Source organism: Paramacrobiotus metropolitanus, unplaced genomic scaffold, assembly GCF_019649055.1.
Source record: "Paramacrobiotus metropolitanus isolate TYO unplaced genomic scaffold, Prichtersi_v1.0 Parri_scaffold0000089, whole genome shotgun sequence".
NCBI classification, from domain to species: Eukaryota; Metazoa; Tardigrada; class Eutardigrada; order Parachela; family Macrobiotidae; genus Paramacrobiotus; species Paramacrobiotus metropolitanus.
Window position 1 is genome coordinate 166,616 of NW_026570309.1, and position 24,181 is coordinate 190,796.

Genomic DNA, 24,181 nt, shown 5'->3' on the forward strand with positions numbered 1-24,181 from the left:
CGCTGAACGGAAAACACCTGCTTTCTGAGCAGTTGAATCAGCTCTCCAGTCGTGTTGTAACACGTTAGATACGGCGCTCATCTCTCCAGCGCAGCACCTGAACCGAACCGATCTGAACCGACTTTTCATAATAAATGACAGGTCTCTCCAACCAGTCTCTCGCACAGCACACAGACTGGGAAATATTTGAGTTCAGCTGTCCATTTGGTCAGGTCGGTTGGTGTGAGAAATCGTTTCTTTGATCACGTTTATATTCCAGTAGGAGACCTGCGAGTGGAAAATTTGTAGTATTTGTTGTGATTCTGCGAAACAGATCTTTCATCGCACCGTTCAATGTGCGCGCTACGATTGACACGCTGCTGCATTTGATTGATTCTCTGTGATGCTGTGATCTCTCTGCGGTTTGTTTTGGTTGTGGTTTTTATAGTTTGCAGACTATTAGCTTTTCTTTCGATTGCTCAGACGGGATATCTTTGTTGTGTGCTGCCGATGGGGAACACGGGATTGATCATTTATCCGTCATCTGATTGGATGTGAACGATGCCACCTGGCAAAGAACTCTGTCCTGGCTGCGAGGAACTCAGGCCTTTGTTGAGCAAATGTGCGTGTTTGTTTTGGTTTGTCAGCACTTGAGGTCTCCAGATTTATTTCAAGTCGTAATTCTTGATTTATACTTGGTTTTTGTTGTGTGTGTTAGGAGAATTTTTTAATTTATAAATTAGATCATTTAAGTGAAGTCAGCTAACCAGCGCTTTGCAAAAATGCAAAAATCCAGTGAAAAATTAAAAATGCAATTTGCGATTTAACGTTTACTGTTATATTATACTGTTACTGTATAGTGTTTTTTATCTTTACGCAATATTTTAATTTTGACATTCAGTATTAATAAAAGTTTCGAACGCTGCTGGTGAAAGGAGCGTTGAAGACTCGATTCAGTTAGCACACAATTAGCAACCATATTGTTAAATCACCGATTTATCATTTATCATTAAACAATATGGGTGTTGACTGTAATTGGAAATTGTTTGTTACATTAATGATCAACTTAATAAATGTTTTATTATATCGAAAGATTTAACTGAAATCCTTCAGTGTTTAGCACGCGATTGTCAATTATTGAGCGTACTCAGCGTAGTATTTTAGATGTTTTAATTGTTATTTTTGAATCAACCAGTTTTGAACTGCGAAGTGGAAATGTTGTAAGCATGGGTGCTTAATGCTCATTGTGCGTAACATTTTAGGAAAATTAAATTTGATAACGTTTCTGAATTGTGATGTCGGAAGGTTTTGTTTGTATATAAAAATCAGCAAACGATTTTTCTGCAGTTCGGACCATCCGTGAGGAGCAGCATGCCAAACATCCGGATCATTTGGATCAGCCCTGGCTGACGGTGCGGCCCTTATCCAAAGAGGAGGCCTTCGTTCTGATGCGCTTCATCAAGCACTGGTAAGGTTTTTCCCGCACACCGATATCGCAATGGCTTAATCGTGTAGAGCTGTTGTCGCCTTCACATAGTTTCGGGAAAGTGTTACATTTTTTTGAAATAGTTTTTCAGTTAAAATATTGAGTAACGAGACTGCGTGTGCACTGTGCACTTTTTGTTGGTGGATTGGATATTGTTCGGTCGTTGCAGACGTTGATTAACGTTTTCTTGAATTTTGTAAGAATTAAAACTGACGAATTTTACAGCCGCTGTCAGAGAGTGCAGCAAAGTGAGATGTGTAGCTTGTGTTTGCCGGTTTGCCCTGTTTAGCCTTTTTTAAATCTTAATTTAAGGAAGTGATGTCGTAGTGCAGTGGCGGCATATCAATGCTATGGATGGTGGTTATGTTGAAAATATACGCATTATAGTATACAAGCAGATAAATTAGAAGCGCCAACTGCCAAATATAGTTTTTATTATCTTTCTATAAAAATAATATCTTGTATCGTAGTGCGTATCGTAGGTAATAAATACTGCGAGACAACAGTGGTATCTCGCAGGTACTTTTATTTTTTTTAAAGAAAAACATCATATTTGATTTTAAATTTGAGTGTAAACTTGTTAACAGGAATTTTTACTGCATTAATTAAGCGCTGTTATTGTACAAGCAGCTAACTAACTGACGACTAATTTTTCTTCCTTCCAGGCCAGCTAATCAGAACTTTGCACACAGCCACATTGCCTGCCTCTTCAAATCCCATGAAGACATCGAAGCCCTGCACGCCATCACCCTGGCCTTCATCCTGCTGGGCATCCACTACGCCGCCAGCTGCCAGGCTGGTATCGAGCGCCGCAGCAAGGCCGAATCATCCTCACGGCAGTCGTCCACGGGATCCTCCGCCGACACCCTGCCCGACAATCCCACGCCGTCATCCGAGCCCGACAACACCGTCCTCACCTCGGTGTCACCGCTGCCGTCCACCCCGGAAGTGGGTGTATTACGTGAATCCCCCGTGGAGCCGGTGCCGTCCACCTCCAAGGAAGAGCCGGACGAGACACCGGCCCGGGTCTCCGTGACGCCGACAGAGACGGAAGGGGATGGGGACGGACGCAGGATGGGTTGGAGATGTTTGCCGTGTGGACGCCCAAGGAGTTGGAGGAGTTTATCTGTACGTACCATCGGGTATTCCTGCCCACCTACGCGCTGTACGTGGCGGGGAAGTATATCATGCAAAGGGAGTTACGCGATGAGGTAAGCTCACATCGTGATTTTGTGGCTTGATAACCGTATTTGTTATTTTTACTGTTTAACATGAATTGTCTTCTTAATTTTATTCTCAGGCAGTAGTGTGTCTGGTTGGAACCATCAGAATTGTGAAATAAAGTTACCGAAAAAAACGAGAAAACTGACACAAGTGTTTTCATTTTGTTTTTGATTTAATTTGTTTGTAAAATTACTTCTGATTCATTGCTCTAATTTATCTGGTATATTACTTGATGTGATTTGTTTTAGCTTTGGAATGGAGAGAAATATTTGCGCTTCTGTTTTTGGTTTCGATTTTAAATCGATCGACAAAATTTGAGATTTAATCATAGAGATAGTCCATAATGGCGAACTATAGTTCTATTTGATTGTTGTCGCATTTAAAGGAATTTTGCTTGTGATAGTGGTATGGTGATAGTGGTATTCCTCGAAGCGTTTAAATTTTCGGTTTTCATGTTAGGTGCTTTTAGATGAAAAGCAGGTCTACTGTGTAAAGTTATCTTTTATGGTAGTTATGCGTCACGGATTAAAGAAATATTGTCAGGATTATTTTCAATTTGTGGACTTAGAAAATAACTGCAGGGATAGAGTTATGCTGCAAAATTTGTATGAAAAAAAAACACATTAAAGCAAAGAATGTTTCGCGGTAAAAGTTGACGAGGCCTTACTTTGCACAGATGCAGCGGAAAACGTCGGAAGCCGGCAATTGTCCGCCGTACTTTCTGGATACTTTCACGTACTGGGTGACACAAGGAGGGCTTTCATATTTAACCAGTTATTTCAATCAGGCCAATTCGGAAAATTCCTCGCTAACCGAAGCGATGATGCTGGTGTCATCGGCGTTTCATGTGCGTATGCATACAGCGCGTGTGTGTGTGTGGGTTTTGTTATTGTTGTTGGTGCACTGTGATTGACCTAGTTCGATGCTCATATGGATGTTTGTTTACAGGTGAGAAACTTCGTGTATTTTGAGGTGTTCCTCAGTCAAATTGCCACGTTTCGGATAAGTGTGATCAAGTAAGTGCCGGCTTTCTTGGAGAATTTCTAATGTTGATGTTTACTGGAAAATGGAAATTGGGTAGTGCAGTGGAAGTGTTCAGGTGTGCAGAGGTGCTGTTTACTGTAACTAGAACAACGAATATATTTATACAATACGCTTATAATTCCTGCAGCCGAAATAAAATTTCGATATCTTTGTAAAATTAGTAATTTTTAATGGTGAACTGGCAATTTGGCGTGATAGTTTCATTTGGATTTTATGCCGATTTTTATGATTTGGATTTTGTGAAATGCTTCCCGTTTCCTGTGTACACCGTACAGTCCGCATTGCTGTTACTTAATCGAGTAAGATGGTGTGCGTGCAAAAGTGATGCTAGCTGTTCCCTTGGGTCATTATATTTTATTACTGTATAATAAAATTTAATTGGTGAATAAATTGAGTAGTTTTATTTTCATCAGTGTACTAATATTTGCTTTCCATATGTGATGATTTAAAACGTTATTTGTATTTCTGCTAACAGAACTAAATTATTATCTGGATTTTTACAGCTATTTGCTCACTCTTCCGTTGGAAGATTTTCGTAAGCAGCAATGCCGGCATATTGCCGAAATCATGTGGAATCTCCGCAAGGACACGTCATGGCCGCTGGGCACCTTCGATCTGGACGGATTAAATTTGGCGCATAAATTCTTCAGCTGCAGTTCCCATCTGGCGCTGCGTCTGATCGGCATTCAGGAAATTAACACATATATTCTTAACTTCAATGAGCTGGTATCCGATCTGGATCCGCGCATCATTATTCAGTTGGGCAGCCACATTGCCACGTGGATTCTGGAGCGGCGCATCGTGGAGGAGATCTTCGGGCAGAATGCGCACGTGGAGCTCATCTCGCGGTCGGTGCAGATTATCAACTTTCTCTCGCAGCACGCCTGTTTATCGGTGGAGCAGTTGGATTGTATTTGGAATGCGGCGCAGGTACCTCTACAGAGTGACGAATAAGGGCAAACGAAAATTAATTAGTTAAAATAAAATTCGCAGTTCGAAAAAATTCGATTTACGATTCGTAAATTCATAAAATAATGGGAGTTGATATTTCCGCAATTTTAGAAGGTGCCAACTGGCAGCTAAATATTCTTACCGCAAATAGGTTGGTTTATACAGTTAAAATGTGAGTCTACAACCAGAATATTTAATAAATTTGCGGGGGTGAAATGGTAATTTTTCTTGGGAATTTATCCGTTTCAAGCGTGAAGTGGTATGTATTATTTATCGTAGTGTATTGGCATTATTGGACGACGACTTCCTCAGAGTGTTCGTGCTGAAAATGAGTTGTCACCTCACAGTTTTCATAGTCATTACAGCACAAATTGTGATTTAGTCATAATTTTTGTTTGCTCGTTTATGACCTTTTTGCAGTTCTGATAATGAACTCTGCATAAGTGCATATTTTTCTCTGTAGCTGAACTACATTAGCCGCCACGTGATGGAAATGCTGCCGAACATTGTCCGTCCGTTGGAACCGACGCTGTTGATGCACCTGTATAAAAACTCTGCGAAATGGACGCGGCCAGCCACAGTGAGCAATCCATCAACGTCATATCCATGGTCATTCGGACGATCTGGAACTATGCAATTCAACAGAAAACGGCCTATGCCGCGCGACGTAAGAGCGGTTTTTGCGCTACAGTAATATGCTCGTAGGACGATTGGGTTAATTTTGTTCTATTTTACTTTATCTTAATGGCTGATTTATGTATTAAATGAAAACTGTTTCTGCAAATTTGTAGAAAATGTGGACCATGCTCCGCGTCAATCCACCTCCCAAGTGGGCCCCGTAATGCAGGCACGAACCGTCCGCGAGGCTGCGGTAAGTCTACGGTAGTGAAAGTACAGTACATTGGTGGATTTTTGTGAACCAAAATATTGCAGGGGTTTATTATTGTATTTATGAGTATTTATTGGATAATTATTTATTTATAATGTAGTTTAGTTTAGGTGTAAGTAAAATATAAACTTGCCGGGCAAAAGTAAATTGTTTGAAGCGGACGGTGGGTACCTTTTGGAATTTGTAACAGGAGTAAGGACATAGGAGGTGTGCATAAAAGAAAGCAAATAAAATAAAGCATGGTGTACATAGAACGCGGGTCTTAGAATCGCGCTGAATTTGAATATTGTTTAAGTTAATTAGTTGCTTATTTATTATTATTATTATTTATTTGTATTGCTGATTTATTTGTAATGTAATTCTAAGACGCGATACATGTCAATAAAACGTGGTATTGGGTGGGTGTAAATAGAACGCTTCATAGGGAATGATTTAAGGAAAACAAAAGCAACGCGTTAAGTAAAAAAAGCGCTTCCGGGAACCGTGTTAAAAGAGTTTTACTTGCAGGTGCTGCATAAGTTGTACCACCGCGATACCGGGTCCAGCTCGGAGGGCGGCAGTTCCGACACGTCGGGATCTGGTTCGGAGGAGGCCTCCGACTCGGACGGACTGGAATCGGACGGCGACGTGGATGAGCACCCACCCACCCGCATTCCGCCGATCACCGCGCTGTGTCCTGGGAAACAGCCGCCTGTGCTGGCGCAACTACAGCTGCAGGCTAAACAGATCAACAGCAAGCAGCTGAAACAGGCGTGCGAGGCGGTGGGCAAGGCGGTGTCCGTGCCCATCCGCCCGGCCGGGCCCAGTGAGGAGGAGGGATCCAGTGGATCGGAGGAGGATGGCGAGGAGGACGAGGTGGAGAGATCCGGCGGAAGCGCTCGCCGTGTCCGTCGGGAGATTCGCCCGTTAACCAAAAGAGTAAGGAGTCGAATTGGGGAATATTCTAATAAGGCCCAGACGAAATTAAACGAAATTAGTGAATTTAACTAATGCTCTGAAATTAACGCAGCCAGATTCTGTTATCAACTGACAGCTAGAGATTCATCAAATATAAAAAATAGCTCGGTTTCTAAGATATCATCGAGAACATCTGACAGATATTTGGAGAGTGAAGTTAATGGCTTTTCTCCGTACTTTAAATGGACTTCTCTCTCTATTTTACGTTTGTGTGGTTTGCGGGGTATGTTGTAGTATATTGGCAGTAAGCAGGGGTTCGATGCGAGTTTTCACTAATTTCACGTAAACAAAGCATTCTCATTTCGACATTTTCGAAGCAGCAAGTATGGAATTTTTTTTCCTTTAACGGCTGTGGTCATTTTCGCGAATCCATGGAAAAAAAATCGGAAATTGGCGTTCCTTTCAGATTTTTCGAATTTTCATTTGTAATTTTTGCCTCCTTTCAGATTTTGTGAAACATTAGCCACATATCAGTGTTTCAGCGTTCACTTTGAAAAATTCGGTTGTAAATCGTAATAAATTGTCAATTAAATTGTAACTGCTGGGTGTAGGGAAAATAGTGGGCCCAGTCTCCTGGTCGGGATCCAGTGTGGCCGTAGCGGCCAGTGTGGCCAATTCGGCCATTATGGAGCAGCTGCGCGCGGCACCGGGTGTCAAGATCCAGCCGCATATCAAGGAGAAAGTGGTGATCAAAGGCAATACGTTTATTGCGGATAGCATGAACGGTAGGTCCAAATTAACAGTATACTATGTTGCCGGGAATAATTATTTGATTTACACTGTGTTTTTTGAAGATATGAGCTTTAAGACGGGCACAACGGACGACGACGTGATGACGCAGGGCAGTGACGGCGCGGATGCCGAGTGCAATTCCTCCACGAGCGATATGTCGGAGAAGGTGCAGGATCTCGAAGCCGATCTCATGGAGGCCATGCCCGAGAGTGAGCTGGGCGACGATGAGGATGATGATTTTGATATGGATCTGGATATGCAGTCGCCGCATATTGCCTCCCTTATCAAGTGAGTTTCGTCAGATTTCTGCTACGTTGTTCGTTTATTTGTTGCTTAAGTATCTCCTTGTGAATTAGCGTTTGTTTTTAGTACGGACAAATGTTTATTAGAAACGAAAAAAAAGCATTAATAAATGTTCTTCCTAAATAAATAAAGCTTCCTACTGTTTTGTATTGTTCACTGAGTCTTGTGCGTTGTTGGTGTATTGTTATGTTGAGCAGCTCCATAGTAAATATTGCATTTTGAAATTTTTTTTGGTTTTGCTTTGAACCTATTGGCACATTTTCACGTACACATAGACTGTTGGCTGCGTTGGACGTATTCAGATTTCTTTATTCTTATTTATTATGTTTTTAAATATGTTTAATTGTTTCGCGCGTGTCGGGTGTGTTTGCATTGAATGTTGCGGGTGATGGGAGCACAAACCGGTTTTTTTGTATGTTTTAGAACTGTTTTTAGTGAGGATTTACGGAGCATTAAGACGTTTCATCTGGCCAATAACCGCCAGATTACTTATACACCGCGTGCCCGGGAAATCGCCTACAACATTGACGAAGCCGCCAAGCCGGGGAAGACCCTGCTATGGGATCTGCTTCAGGAGCAGAGCTGTGCGGGAGTCAGTCCGACGGTGCTCAGTCTGGCCGAAAAGGAGCTCGGGCAAATTATCATCAGTTCCGGTGCGTTTTTGGATATTTAAGCTTGTATCGTAATTTTTTCTTCGATTTTTAAAATTGTCTGCATGCGAGAAGATCAATACGCCAGAAAATTATTTATAACGAAAGTCGTTTATTTGTTTTTATTGAAATGGAATAAGTTTTTGATGAATCTCAAAAGGGTTATTTGATGCATTATTTATTATGTTACTTTACGTTGTTTGTATTTGTAGTAATGTATTATTTATTCATAATGTTTTTTTGCTTTTTTTATTTATAGTACACGTATTTACTGGATCTTATTGATTTGTAATTATTTAATTTTCTGTTCTTATTTTTTGCAGGTTCGCAATTTTTAATTACGAAATTTTGTGAAGCCTGTGTGACCAACTTGAGCGTGCACCTGACCGTCTGCGTCTCACTGCGCCTGCTGACACGCCTCATCCAGGCACCGAACTCGGGCCGGCCCTTCGATGCCGGCAACGTCAAGGGTCTGATGGCGCATTTCTTCAGTGATCTGCAGGTCTTCGCTGATAAACCGCCGCCGTGCGAGCAGGAACGCTCCGCGGAAATCCGCATCCGTTTAAATTTCCTGCAGACGGTGTATTCCAATCCCATCACCGATCGCCGGTTCCGCCTGGATAAGGACCAACTGGATAAACTGTGGGAATGTTTGGCCGTGAAACTGAAGTTAATTGATGAATTGTCGCAGTGGCTGGGACTGGTACAGTAATATTTGTGATTAATTGAAGAGTTTCTGTAACCGTTAAGCATCTGACTAATGAAATAGGTAATTATTAAAACTGAATGAAAACTAAATTTGTATCTTATTACTTACAAAGCCAGATTAATTACAGACGTTTAGTCAACGAAATTAAAGTAAATAAAGAATAAAACTGTTGTTTTATGGCTGACGAACTGCAGCAAATCGAATTTGTTACGTGCATGTAGTAAATAAAATTTTCATGATAAAAAAATTAATTCTTGACTTTGCCTAATGAACAGGACGAATTGGAATATTTTTATTGCGAGGTCTGTATTTTTTTGCAATTATTCAGGTGAGCGGGCAAGAATTTCACGCCCTGACCGGGACCAGCTATCAGCAGCTGTTTTATGTCCATCTGGGTAAACTGGAGCCGGGCCAGATGACGGTGAATGCTATGCGATTGTACAATCAGTGCCTCGTCCAGCTCAACACCATCCACATTGATAAACTGACCGATCTGCGCGGTGAATTCGCCGCGAAACTGTGGGGACACGCCATGTTCGGGGAGAACGAAGTCAGCGATCTGGCCATCAAACATCTCAATTTGTACTATCTGCAGACGATCGTTAATGGACATAAAGGTAACGTCTACTGACACATTGTCAGGTGCATGACTGTATTTTTCGCAGATGTTTAACGATAATGGAATTATTTTATTTTTATCTGGGTTTTTATCCCACGAATTTTTATTCGTGGCCGTTCCATGTCGCAATAAAATAACGATATTCTTGTTTTAGTATAGTAATATTTTAGTTTCAAAATGGTAATAGTTTATTTCTACTGGCATTTCACAATAATACAATTCTGATAATTTTTAGTTTTCTGTACAACAAACATGGTGCTGTACTGGACTTGTTTTAAAATTTTTATTTCCCAAACTTGTGAGCAAATAAATTTGGTTGGCAGATCGCCGGGAGGTCTGCTGTGCGCCGATGGGGGAATCGGTAATACATTACAAGGAAGAAGAGTTGTTTCGGCGCAGCATGGAGTATATTCGGGGCGCCATGGATAAACTGGAAACCGATGTGGCGGCCTACACGACAATCATTCGCTGTATAACGCTGATGCGCAAACAGATCGAAAGCTACCGACAGCGCTATGGATTTCATTTGAAGTTGTGGAATTGCGTGGGCAACACAGTGCTAAGGTAAGTCTTGTGTACGATGCTGTAGTGCGATGGCGCGATGGCAGCTGCAGAACCTCTCCAGCGCTGTAACAGTTTTACTCTTGTCAGAAATTTGCTAAATTTAGTCTGAGAGAGCGATAGAATTTTTGCATGTTCACGTTTCTATCACACATTTTGACCTAAAGTTATTAGTTGAACCAGATGCGGGTTATTTTTATTAAACTGTAATTTATGAGGTTATGTTTCTAATGAAACGTTTTTTTCCAGTCACAATGCACAGTCGCTGCCGATGAATGGTCCACCGAATCGTCCGTACTTTTTCTTCCACGCCACGATCCATCTGCCCGATGAGCGTCCGCACGAAACCACGTTGACCATGTATTCTGGGTACTATCTTGGAGAGTTGCGAGCGGAGCTGGTGTACTATGTGTGGCGGCATTATGACAAGAATCCACCGGTGGAGAGGGATATCGAGGTTTTCCTGACTGATATTTATACCTTCCTACGAACAAAAGGTAAGCAATCGGATAGAATTACTGTATACAAAATTCATGTTAGATGGCTGGGTACCGTAATTTGGGCTGAAACTGCTTTGCAGTATTGCAAATACTGAGATATTGATAACTGTAATACTCGTATATGTGTTATAATTTGTAAGCGCGTGTAACGTAGTGCTGTGGCTCTTAGTGTGTACCCACGATATCTCTCGTCGCCGTAGTTTACAAAGCTTTTGAAGCCAACTGAGTGGTATTATTAGTAAACCTTTGTAGAGGGTGAACAATTTTTTAACTGGGGACTGGATCCTTTGCACAAAGGCTTTCTATTCTTTTTATAGGACCCTTTAGCATTTATTTCCGAAACGAAGAATTGCTTCCGGAAAAGGACGACCAGACCCTATACGATCTCAGTTTCCGGCAGGAGAACGCCATCCGCGTGGAGATCGGTCCCAACCAGCGGAAAGTGCCGAAATTCAAGGACAAACACCCCAACGGCTACCCACCGGCGCCCTGCCGCGACACCGTTCCCATGCTGCTGGTCTCCTCGCCCGCCAACTTCGAGATCTTCTTCCAACTGCAGGACATGCTGAATCTGCTGGCCCACGCCACCCAGGGCGATCAGGAACGTGAGACCCTCCGGAAACAAGTGGCCAAGAATCTCTGGGATTTCCTCATGCTGATCCCCACCTCGTTGGCCGTGTCCGATCAGATCAGCATGGAACCGCCGCATCACCAACCCACCCCGGAGAGTTGGACGGAGGATCTTGCCCAGTGATGATGCGCATCGCTTGCTGTATTCGCTGCAGGCGCTGGATAATTTTTACCGCGATCCCAACGCGCACCGCTCGCCGGTGGTGCGGGCGGATATTACGCAGGTGTGGGCGGATAAGTTCATCCGGTTGGGCGGGTTCGCGCGGCTGTATGAGTTGTTGTTGTCGCCGGAAGTGCAGGAGAGCGGGGAGCAGTGATAATGTGGATCAGCACCGCGAGTGCCTGAGTAATCTCATCCGGGTGGTGTTTATGTTCTCGGTGGAAGCGGAACGGGTCAAGCGGGAAGAGGAAGAGGAGAGCAGTGGCGAGAGTGAAGAGGAGGAGGGAGAGAATGCCGCAGTGAAGGATGAGGTGCAGAAGAAGCGCAAGGCGACGGAAAAGAGTGTCAAATGTAAGCCATATTTAAAACGCGTACTGTAAGTTGAATAATAACTGCTTTACTCTGCAGTCTGCGTTCACAGCGGCCACGATTGTGAACACCTACTTCTACTGCAGAAATGCAACCGCTTCTAGTAAACGTGTCAGATATCGTAGTGTAGTGACGTATGTGACGGTAATATAAATTCCTGTTAAAAGGATTTAGAATGTGATTTTTGAGTGTTGACCTGACGTGCCATTAAGGACGTTTACATTAAATTTTTGCGCAACTTCTGGTTCTGTTGAATTTTTGCTTTTGTTTTATTTTGCCGGATACAGTCTGACGAAGTAAACCATAGAAATTCAGTCCTGTATAATCTGATTAATTCTACTTGGAAGTTGGGGAGACAAGAAATTCGGCCACAAGTTCCCGGTTCCGTAATTGACAATTCCAGTTGAAATTTTCAGATTCTTAGCCGATAATCGTGATGGTTATGTTGTAGTTTTCCTTGGCGCCGCCAAACGCTCTCGGCAGGAAGTGGTACGCGAGGGACCGCGATTCAAACACAGCATCCTGGAAATTCTGGACACGGACAAAGTCCTGGACGCCCTCTACGCATCCAATACAACACCGTCCTTCCCGAAAGAGCAGACGGAACCGCGGCCGGTGCGGGCGGCCCGCCACGCCCGGCAGACGGTTGTGCGGCTGGCGTTCGACTTCCTCACCGGCTGGGCGTCCGGTAATCCGGATGTCTTTGGGGCGCTGGGACGTCGACCGTTTCTAACGGATTGGTTACGCCGGTTGGCGCTGGAAGCGGCGGATTCGGCGGTGACCGTGGAGACGGCCGTGTTTATTGACAAAATGTGCCGACATGAGCCGGAGTACCAGTTGAGCTGTGCGCTGCTGGTGCCGTTGGTGGGGATGATGAGTTTGGCGGATGGGATCAAGTGTGTGCGGACCGCTGGCAGGGAGGATAAGCCGCCGATGAAACCGTCGCCGAGGTAAGAAATATTTTTTGTTTCTTTTTTTAATTTGTCCTGGTTTAACTCATTAATGATTGGGTTACATTTTTAACGTACAGTAATTCTGTGAAGGGTCGGTCGCCTAATGTCGTAATGTATCGTAGTGTAGCGGCTTGTAAATGACCTTCTTTGAGTTCCAAGCTTCCTAGTTACTTGAATATTGTGACGTTAAGATAGCTGTTATGGTAAATTTAATTTTCGATTTATGAAATATCTTTTTGTATATTTTCTCCATTTTCTTGTGTTTTTCTGGTATGAAAGGTATCAATCGTGCATCATTTTAGATACTTCTACGAAGCAATTTCAAAGTTATTGGAGATCATTCCCAATCCGATTGTCGTGGAGAAAATCGATTTGGATGCGCTGTGTGAGCAGTTAGCAAATTCGCTGGAAAGTCGACCATGTTTTGAGCCACGACTGGGAAATTTGGAGGATGACGGACTGATTGGGCTGCTGCGAGTGGCCACTCAGGTTGATTGTCGTAGTGAAAATTGTTTCTGCATTTGTCATTTCGCCATAACAAGTTTTGGAAGTATTTACCGGAAAAATTTTTTAAGTATCAACTTTTGCGCTGTGTGAACGCTTATGCAAATGTATTCATTGTGATTTGAAAATTATTATTTTTTGGTTGCAAAAATTCTATTTAAGTTTTTCAAAATACTTGAATTTTTTAATCAAATTGCTAAATGATGTACCGGTATTTTCAGGTGCTGTCCCATGGTCCGCAGTTCAAGTTCCGTCCATCTGGACTGAAGATGTTGCTGACGATTTTCAGCTGCCTGTTCGAACAGCCGTGTGAGAAGAAGCGGGATCTGCCGAAATGCAAGTCTGTGGCGGCGCGTAATGCCGCCTATAACTGCCTGTTTGAGATCACTCGCAATGCCCCGGAGAATTTCATCACATTAGCCCGGCAGTTATTAAAACAACATTGCAGTGCGCGGCCCATTCAACACTGGGATTATTGGCCACGGGATGACATGCGAGCGGATTGTGGATATGTCGGCATTACCAATTTAGGTGGGTATTATTGAATAAAGTGTTGCGTATACGTACGTATTTTGATGTGTGGTAGATGTTGTGCGTAGAAAGTGTAGTCCAACGGCTTGAATGTTCTTGTGTTTGTATGTTATCCATTCTAAAATTTAAAGAGAATCAGTAATAAATAAATATTTCGAAATTTCGATTTACCGTTTTTTTATTTGCAGTTTCGCACGAATGAGTTAATTTTGAGATAAGATTGTGAACGTAATAATGATGATATTTATGGTTTAAGACTTAAGTGTACCGCTAAATCTGTTTCAGTCCAGTTGGTTATTTTGCCCTACGTATTTTTGCTTTATCGTTGTGCATTTTGTGTTGGCTAGTATTTTTATTGGTTTGGTTATTTTGCCTTCTTTGTATCAAGGCATTTATTCGTATACTTTTTCATGGGATATAGGAAAGACTGCACTTTCTGCTATGGCCACCTTGTGATCGGAAAATGCTGTATAACGTTTATGAAATCGTTTAGTTATTAAATTGTTTTTTTTTATTTTTCAGTAATGTAATTTTTTATTTATTTATTTTCTTAGGTGCAACCTGTTATATGGCGACCACCATGCAGCACCTGTACATGATCCCGGAAGCCCGCAAAGCCATAATCGAAGCCACCCCGGCCGATCCCAAGAACTGGGCGGCGCTATGTGAGATGCAGAAGATGTTCGCGTTTCTCCTGGAGAGCGAACGGAAGGCCTATTCCCCGGAGGGATTCTGTCGCAGTTACGACATGAACAACCAGCTGTTGAATCCCACCGAACAGAAGGATATGATGGAGTTCTTCTCCGATCTGGTGGCCAAGATGGAGGAGATGTCGCCAGCGCTGAAGTGCATGGTCAAGAAGCTCTTCACAGGCACGAACTGTAATACGGTCATTTCGCTGGATTGCGGACATGTCTCGCAGACGACGGAAGAATTCACCACCGTGCGATGCCAGGTAATGGTCGTGATCTTTCTATTAATTCGTGCCTTTGAAGGATCGTTTTTGGTTGCAACATAATTCTTTTAATTGCTAATTTTATTCTAAAGGAAAATTTCCATACTTTACGGCAACTAGGACATTCGTGTAATCGTAATAGTACGCGAAAATACAGTTAAAAAACAACAAAAATGTAGTGAGATTGACGCAGACTGCATTCGTTTTGTCAGTTGTAACAGTTTTATCACTAGTGGATTTAATTAAGTGCTTATATTTTTGCTGCTGTAAAATTAATTCAAAATTATAATGATATTACTAGTTTATTACTTATTGCATTCTCTAGTCAGATCTTCCCAGCACTTTCCCCTTTCTTTTTTTCATAACGACTGCATTCTCTAATCAGATCTTCCCAGCACTTTCCCCTCTCTTTTTTTCATAATGGTCCGATTAGGACCGCGTTGCAGTTTTTGTATTTTACCTTTCTCCAATATTTGTGTTACTGTTAGTTGGGGGTTAGGATTAGTAACCGGGTCCACAAAACCGGATAAATTAAACCGCGTATAAATTAGTACGGATCCACTGTCGTACTGCATGATAGCATGCAGCGCAGCTAAACAACGGTGCAGAATCTGGTAAGGTACCATCTCTTGTGATAATTTATGCAACAGCCTCGAAACACGCGTTTTTAACAGCGAATACTCCGTTTTTCTTGCGAATATTTCTATGAAAAATATTTTATTTAAAAAAGCGAAATATTTTTCCAGTTTTCAAATTTTTTATTTGGTTGAAAATGGTTGTTTTGTCGCATCGCCATGATGGATGCACTGTGACAGCTGTCAGATGATCAGTACATAAGTAGCCAGTGGCGACTCGTATTAATCAAAATATAAATATATAAATTAAAATATAAATTAGAAACATTAATGTACTTGCCCCTTTTGTAGATTATTTTAGTGATTCCACCCCAGTGGCATAAATCAGTTTTAAAGTTTTAATTTCCTGTGCAAATGAAAATATTTTTGGTATTTTAGGTGAATAATATGCGAAATCTGTACGAATCACTGAACGACGTCTGCGTCAAGGACGTCCTGGAAGGCAACAACATGTACAAATGCGGCCAGTGCAATCGCGAAGTCCGCGCCGAAAAGCAGGCCTGCTTCCGCAATCTCCCGGAGATCCTGGTGCTGAACACGCTACGCTACACCTTCAACATGGTGACCATGCAGCGCGAGAAAGTCAACACGCACTTCACCTTCCCCATCGTGCTGGACATGGCGCAGTACATGGAGGAAAATCTCTTCAAGGGCGCCGACGGGATGGGCAGTCATCCCGAGCAGTACAAGTACGAGCTCATCGGGGTGACGGTGCACACGGGAACGGCCGAGGGCGGCCATTACTACAGCTTCATCCGCGATCTGGAGTGCGGCGAGGCCGACCACTGGCTGCTCTTCAATGACGCCGAGGTGCGTTGGGTTTTGATTTTGTTTAGTTAACGATTTTGCCAGGTCTTTTCCTGAAATTTATCACATCGTATTTAAATTATAATCCATTTCGTATACGTGAATTTAGTCGTTGTTTATTTCATTTCATTTTTATTGCGGTGGATTTATTTAATTTACGTTTACCTTTTTACGCGAATTTAATTGTATAAATTACTTTATTGTGATTATGAATTTATAGGCCTCAGGAGATTTAATTCTTAAATTACTAATTTATCCGCGCAAGTTTTGCATTTAAGTTCGTACATGTTAAATGTACAGATCCTGAACTTATTTTTCTAAGTTAAAATTTTATTTTGAAATAAATTTAATTAGTTAAAGGTTTATTATTCCTGAATTTAATTGCTTTATTCAATTCATTGGAAATAGAAGTTTATTTACGGATTTTATTGATTTTTGTTTCATGGCTTTGTGAAATTATTTAGGTACGGATGTTTGATTCGGAGCAGCTGGGCCCGGAGTGTTTCGGCGGTGAGACCAAGCAGTTCGATAATAATGGTGATCGGTATTTGGATTTTGGATTGGAGAAAACAAACAGTGCTTACATGCTGTTTTACCAGAAAGTTGACCGGGTAAGAAGTTGACTTTGCGTTCGAGAATTCAGAACGGAAAATGCAGTTGCACATTTCGGTAGGTTCGGGAGCAGTTAAATGTCCGAGTGGCGTCTCCCTGTGTTCCCAAGGAAATCCAGCAGTGGGTGTGGAAGGATACCACGGAATTCGTGCAGGATATCAACATTTACGACCGGTATTACTTTGATTTTCTGTGGAAACTCTGCTATGCCGCGACACCCAGCACGTTCACGCTGAAAGACCCGCATTCCGATCCCGTGTTGCTGACGGGACAGTTAGCCATCAGGTAAGTTACTGTTACAGGTTTTAATAAAATTCACAGCGTGTGAGCCTGTGTTTTATGACTTATTGTTTGAATTTTGCACTTCAGATTCAGTTTTTCCATACACCGTTTTTTCGTTATTAAATTGACTAGGTTTTCGGTCGTTGCAGACGTGGTTCAGTGTTTTCGTGCATTTTTTTGAAAATTAAAATTTACTGGTTAGAATTTTAAAGCCGGACTTCGTGAGCGAAGCAAAATGGGTTAATAATATGTTAACGTCCTAGACGTTAATTACCATTAGCTGCTGTTTATGCTGGAAAGTGGTGTCGTAGTGCGGCGGCAGAATATCCATGCTTCCGAGAACGGTGTTTGAGTTAGTAAATCCTGCATCAACTGGAAGCGCTAGCGCAGTTAACAGTTACCAGCAAATTTTTTCTGTTTTCCTTGTAAAATACTATTATGGATCAGAGTGCGTATCGTAAATAACGAGTTCAAGAGAAGAGACCACATATTTTCATATTTTTCTAGTAATCACAAAGTTTTCTTCCTTTTTCGAAATTATTGTTTCATAATTTGGGAGGCGGGGTTATAATTTTCAATGGGATATCTATGTGGCAATAAATCCTTAATATAATAATATAGTAATCAGATTTTTTACGGTTTTCAGTTGAATCAGATTTATTCACCACTTTGTGCGACAATAGTATTTGGCCATATTTCCTGAATAATTAAATATTTTTTCATTTCTTTTCGATTCTTGATCAGTAATTTTCACTGGTCTTATTTTATTTCAGTGCTTATTTAATTTGAGAATAGCCACGTATTTGGTGATCTTACGAGTACAGTTCACTGATTGTAAGAAAATTTTGCTTGATAGTTTTCTCTGGGAGACGCTGATCCGCGCTCGCGACCGCAGCCAGTTCACCAATTTCTTTGATTTATCGGTGCGGCTGGCGCTGACGCAGCCGAGCGTGGTGGAGTGGTTCATGCGGCAGATGGTGGACGATCATCGGTGGCTGTTCGGGATCCTGGTGCAGTGTCCCATCAGCAGTCTCCGCTCGACCTTCCAGCGCTTTATCACCAACTTATTCCAAAAACTCCGCCCGCAGCCTCAAATCAATCTGATTGAGTTCTACGCCCACGAAGTGCCGGGATTCGCGTGGCAGTCGTTGGTGGGACGGTTCTGCCGGAAGTGTATCGGGTATCTCGACGAAGCCGAAGTCCGGTGAGCATAATTATTGTGGACTTTTTGCATTATCTGATTACCTTTCATTTCTGTGTGCGGTGCATTGCGCTAAATCGAAGTCTCTGTACTAATGAATGCGAAACAACCACTGCAAATGATAAAATAAATGGGATTAAATCATATAACAAAATTTTACTATGCAAAAATTAATGGATTGACCTGATTACTGGAAAAATATTATAAGCAACGAAAGAGAACGGGGAGAAGGTCAGATGGCTTGAAGAAATAACTGGTATAAAACATAGGATTAGCGAAATTGCCTTGGGCTCCGTTACAAATTTTTTAGTTTTTTTAGGTAATTACTTTATTTTCTTTAGATAATTACTCTTTTCCAACACTTTGTGCGTCATTGTTTTTATGAGCCACTTAACTTTTGGTATTTTTTTAATTTAAATTTTTTCTTGGTTCGTGTCGTATTTTGAATTTACGAATAATTACGTACTTTTTTCTTTATTTGATTGTTAGTTGTACTGTTGTATACTTTTCTTTTTATTGATGTTATTTATGGAATTCTCATTGCAGACTGCACTGGCGGAACCTGAACGATATGATGCACATGCTGGTGGATTTTGCCAAGCTGGGAGAGCTGGAAGCGTGGTTCCTGGTGACGAACGATCTGTTCTGCCACTGCTACCAGTTCTACACGTATCTGCGCCAGCTGAAGGACGTCCGCACGCCGCTGATCGGACCGCTGCCGTTGTTCCCCATCCCCGGGAATATTCTGGAGATGGCCATGCTGGCCACGGATGAAGGCGATACCTCGGACCGCTTCTCACCGGATCTGGAGAAGGACAAGCCCAATACGCTATCCCTCATGACACTGCTGTTGCGCCATTGCATTGAAGTATTCCAGGTATGTACACGGCATATTCAGCTGGGAGTCTGCTTAGGTCGCGCTAATGCAGATGTAGTTGGTGGAAAATTGTGAAACGGTACACCCTGATACGTACGTGTTTACGTATGATCAGTTGAAATCGTAATTCACTGGCAGGGTGTGTTAACGCCGGCTCAAACGTTGTACTGTATGCTACTGCAGTAAAATGATTATGTCAGAAAATTAAATTTTTTATGTTGTTTCGGTTTGGGTTTTGAGATTTGAAAGCCGACGACAGTTGGCTTTTTTATAATGATGCTTGAGTGTGGCAGGGATTCTACCGAAATTCCCGGTAGTTATGGAGCGTAATGAAATGATTGCTTTGCAGAAAAGTGTGTTCCAGTGTAAGCTGCAGCAGAAAGAGCCGGCCATGCACGGGCCCTTGGAGTTGGCGCTGAGCAACATCCACAGCGACATCGAGCAGTACATGGGCCACCTGACGGACGCCGAGCAGTTGGACTTCCTGGCCAATCTGATCCGCGACGGGATCGATCCGGTCAATGCGCCGCGGCTGGCGGCCTTCCTCTACCTGGATAAACCGGAGAAGGCGCGCCGCGCCATGCACCACTTCCTCGGCAAGGTGCACGATCTGTCCGTGGCCACCGAGCCGGCACTGACCAAAAAAGTGAGTATCTTGTGCTGATGTACTATTGTCGGGGTAAATATGGATGATGGTATAATGGTATTCGTTCTAAACTTACTAGCGCATGAAGCGGCCATACGTTATACATTCATCCACAAAATGCAGATTGCAGAGTCCTGCACTTACTAGTAGGGAGGATAAATTGTAGTATTGTGGCTTTGTCCGATGGTGATCTAAATTCTGTCTTCTACTGGCGTAAGATCGGCAAGAAATGTTACAGGAGCGTGATCGGGAGCTGCAGATCCGAACGTACCTGAACGCCGTCATGGAGATGATCCGGCATGGCGTTCAGTTGACGACCACTCTCCTGACGGGCGCCGGTGTCGAGCAGCACCCCATGGTGCCGCAGTATATGGACTATTTGTTGGAGAAGCTGCTGGAGGTGATCCTGGTCTGTCCGCTGTTGACCTACCAGTGGCTGGGGGAGAATATGCGCATGTCGGCACTGCGCCGTTGGGTGCTTGAGAAGTTGGGATGTGTGCTGGAATGGCACGGTGTCCCGGTGGGCAAACAGGTATGCACACGCATCAAAGAGGCGAAGCATTTACGAGAACTGGAGTGGCTTGTCTGCACACTGTAGCGATAACGTAGTGTACTGGCTCGAAATCCAGGTCTCATCTATTGTGCGTGTCTATATAAACCGGTGTACCTGTGAACAGTCTGATCGATACTTGGTAATTAATTCTAAACTAATTTTTTTCAAAATGTTCAATCATTTTAATTAGTGTAAATCTGCGCAGACGTATCGGTATTTGTACTGGCGAATGCCAAATTCAGAGCTGCAAACTGCAGTAATTGTTTTTGACTGAATAATTAATTGAGTCCGAATGAGCATAATATTTGGGAATTAAATTGTTTTATAGGAACAGCTATGTCTTTAATATTTTTACTTAATTTCATTTAATAATTGTATAGCTTTGGTATGAAGTTTTGTCATTTTTACAGCAGACTCCGTACCGTGACGACCTGCAGATCGAAGTGGCGCGGCTGATTGTCAGTCTGAGTGGCGAGCAGAAGCTGCGCGAGATCTTCTGTCCGTACCAGCAGGGCCTGATCTTCCAGGCCGGGAAGGATAAGTACGCCAACATCCTGACGGCAGCCGATAAGATCGACCTGCGCCTGGACGCCGAGCAGCACGAGTGGCTGCGGCAGATCATCGAGCGGGTGCTGGACTACTTCCAAAAACTGCTGGACCAACAACCACAAGTGTTCGAGGCGATGGCCAGTGAATCGTACCAGTGGGTGTTGTTTGCCGTGCAGTTTCTGTTGATGGATGAAGCGGAGAAGAAAGAGGTGGCCGCGCGGTATCCACTGCTGCGGACCATGTTGATTGGACAGTTGGTACCCGAGGTGAAGATGGGCGGCAATCGACAGGTAAATGGGCGTCGGTTTCGTTTTTTTGAATCTGATGCGTGGCGGTGAAGAAATTGATCGTTTTTTTTATCTGTTATCTTATTTCTGTTAAATTCATTTGTGTTTCGTTTATTTATAATGAAAAAATATTTAGACAATTTTTTCGCCATTGGTATGTTGTCGCAGGGCAGATTAAAAAGAAGAAAGAAATTTTATAAACCTTTGCTATCTTGAGAAATACATAATACGCTCATTTTGCCGTGCAAAGCCTCTTCCTGAGTGACACGTGTGGCATTGTACTACGATATATATGTTATCACAATTCCACTAAAAAGTGGTCGAAGTAGCCATTGCAACCATAAGTTGCAGTAACGGTGTTTTCAGAACAGCTTATAAATTTCTGATTAATAATCTAGAGATAATCAATATATCAGTAACTCAGATAATTACTTTAGCATCCTTCTTGTCGAGCAACCTAGTGGCAGCCACCAATTTCTGTGATGTTTTTCAGGCGATTATCCAGTTGTTAGCGGCCGCCGCCCACGGGACCCCGCCCCTCGTCCGGCAGATCGTCCAGGACGACGACCTGATCACCCGTTTCCTTTCGGAGACGAAGACCCGCGGCAGCGACGACGTGGTGTTCTACGAGAACGAAGGCCGCTACCTGAGCGCCGTCCTCTACCTGCTGAACGTCCTGGCGCTGCACGACGGGGATTTCGCCTCGCGGCTGGCGGAGGATCCCCTGCTGATCGCCAAACTGCAGACGGCGTTGATCTTCAAAGTCCACGATAGCTGTCGTCGGCCGCTGACGCAGCTGATCGACACGCTGATTAACCAGGCCCGCTATCCCACCGGGAAACGGTCCGGTGAGCATTTCCGCAAGAGCATCTTCACCACCATCTGGGATGTGAAGAACCACTGGGGCACGCCCGGAACGGATCTGTTTATTAGCCCCATTTCTAAGAGGGTCATGGAGGGAGCCGATGAGGAGTTTCAGGTTTGAATTCCCCGTTTTGCTGTGAAATTTTTTGGTTCGAAAATTGATTGTTATTTACGGTAATACAAATCCGTTTGTTTTGATTTCTGTCTATTAATAAATAATTTCATGCTGGGAAAAACAGGAAAAATATCATTTTATTACTATTATTTATTGGTAGTTGTAAATTTTGATTAAATTATGATTAAATTTGAAGATTTCTGTAATTAAATTGTTTTTCTGCTGCATCATGTATGACTAATGTGGAGAAGCGTGCTAAGCGTAGTGTAGCGGCATCAGCCAGCGTAGGCGAAAGTAATTGCACAGCGAACACAAATTTCTTAACTGTTAGCGATAAGCGAATAACTGTAACTACTTTCATGATTTTTTTTTCGCTTGCATTGTTCATTGACTTTTACCAAATAACACGTACTCCTGATAAGACATTATTTTTCATTAACACGTACTTCGTACACGAGTTGTATTGCGTAGTGTTTGAACTGGATCTGCAGCAGATGGTGTATAATTTTTGAAGTGATTCATGAGAATGCCAAAGTGTAATACATTACATAACTGAAATAAAATACATTAATAATAGTACAATAAATTTAGGATTTGAAGTGGATATGAGGATAAATCAATACAGTAATTCGGCGTTGCGGCTGTAGATGTTCGCCATTGAGAACAAAGCGCTGGAACTGCTGACGACCAACTTCCGCATCTGCTACCAGATGTTCAACGCCAACAAACTCCTGACGTACCTGAACGAAGAGGCCAGCTGGTGTCTGGTGTCGCTGCGGAAGTACCGCGCCTTCGCGCAGCAGCACCTGGAGAGTAACGCGGCGGTGAAGGAGGCCTACCAGTGCTGGTTGAACGCCGCGAAAGTACTCCACTCCCAGACGGGGCTGGACGTGGTCAGCCTGCTGGACACCGGGGGGCTGGGGGCCCCCGAGGGAACGGCGGCCGGGGCGCTGCTGGTCCCCGGGACGGTGGGCGGGCCGCGGCCGGCCAATCCGGTGCTGGCCAAGCGACGATTGTAGAGGAAAACGGATATTGCGTTGAGAAAATGATCGGTGCGGTTTTGGTTGGTGTGGACGCGGTGGTGGAGATTTATTCTGTTGGTTGTTGTGTTGTTGGTTGCGTGGGATGGTTGTTGGTTGGCCCGATGGATGGAGGGCTCTGTTGCCTTGTGTGGTTGCGCTGGTTGGTTGAAATGGGCGGCGACTGTTGTGTTTTTTTTTGGATGGAGGAGTAACCGGATTCGGCTTTTTATATGTGTAGAAATTAACCGGCTTTTTTATAATGCGTGACCAACGGATTTAAAATTAAATAATCATTACAAACATGGTGACAAAGTATCTGAGACTTGGTGGGATTGTGGTAGTATTTATAGAAGTACCAGTTATGCGTGTCACACATAGTTTACTGAGTTTGCGGAAAAATAATGCACGAAAGCATTCGAAATTCGAAAAATAGTTACTCGTATTGAACTTTACATTTTGTTTTTAATTTTTTCCATTACTTCGTCTAATTGGCTTAACCGTAGTGATGTACAGCACAACTACATAAACTTTTGGTAACGGCAAAAAATAATCTTGTTTCCGTACGTAGCCTTCTTTCAAATTCAATAATTATTGTGTTTATACGTTGTCCATTATTATTGCTGTTATTATTAATTTGTATTTATGCGTACAAGAGCCAACAGAGCCATGAGTTAACGTAGTTTGCACTGAATCAATATCAGTCGATTGATAAGCAGCCCAACTACAGTATTTAAGCAGAAATTCGAAGCAGGCAAATGCTTTAAAGGATTTTATCGAAAACATCGTACCCTGATTTTTGTCGATGTCCGATTACCACGATTCATTCATTTTTTTGCCGACGATGATCAAACTGATCATCTCCAGGCAGAAGACCGACATTGGCAATGCGTCTTTGCTGCACATTGAACGGCTACTGTATCCGGCGTCGTATTTAAATGATATAAAAACTATCGCTTTCTACTGATTTCATTCTGGAATTTCTAGCAATATTTAAAAAACCTGACACATGGTCGTACGCGATTATA

General features: G+C 42.9%; 1 protein-coding gene across 1 annotated transcript; it reads left to right on the forward strand.

Annotated features, from left to right (window-relative positions):
• The first annotated feature begins 151 nt into the window (after nucleotides 1–151).
• LOC129596398 (ubiquitin carboxyl-terminal hydrolase 34-like) lies at nucleotides 152–23,489 on the forward strand. Its single transcript, XM_055493672.1, is given in 36 exon segments — nucleotides 152–601; nucleotides 1,327–1,447; nucleotides 2,131–2,562; nucleotides 2,565–2,676; nucleotides 3,366–3,536; nucleotides 3,638–3,705; nucleotides 4,237–4,663; nucleotides 5,148–5,229; nucleotides 5,232–5,351; nucleotides 5,476–5,555; nucleotides 6,081–6,491; nucleotides 6,765–6,774; nucleotides 7,082–7,255; nucleotides 7,325–7,550; nucleotides 7,989–8,218; nucleotides 8,539–8,918; nucleotides 9,253–9,541; nucleotides 9,867–10,107; nucleotides 10,354–10,601; nucleotides 10,922–11,337; nucleotides 11,339–11,541; nucleotides 11,543–11,745; nucleotides 12,215–12,713; nucleotides 13,019–13,205; nucleotides 13,442–13,751; nucleotides 14,306–14,706; nucleotides 15,720–16,151; nucleotides 16,613–16,759; nucleotides 16,822–17,045; nucleotides 17,899–18,246; nucleotides 18,790–19,120; nucleotides 19,470–19,766; nucleotides 20,005–20,298; nucleotides 20,730–21,158; nucleotides 21,649–22,134; nucleotides 22,782–23,489. Coding segments are annotated over 36 exon segments (9,462 nt in total). The 5' UTR covers nucleotides 152–540; the 3' UTR covers nucleotides 23,154–23,489.
• Nucleotides 23,490–24,181: the final 692 nt, after the last annotated feature.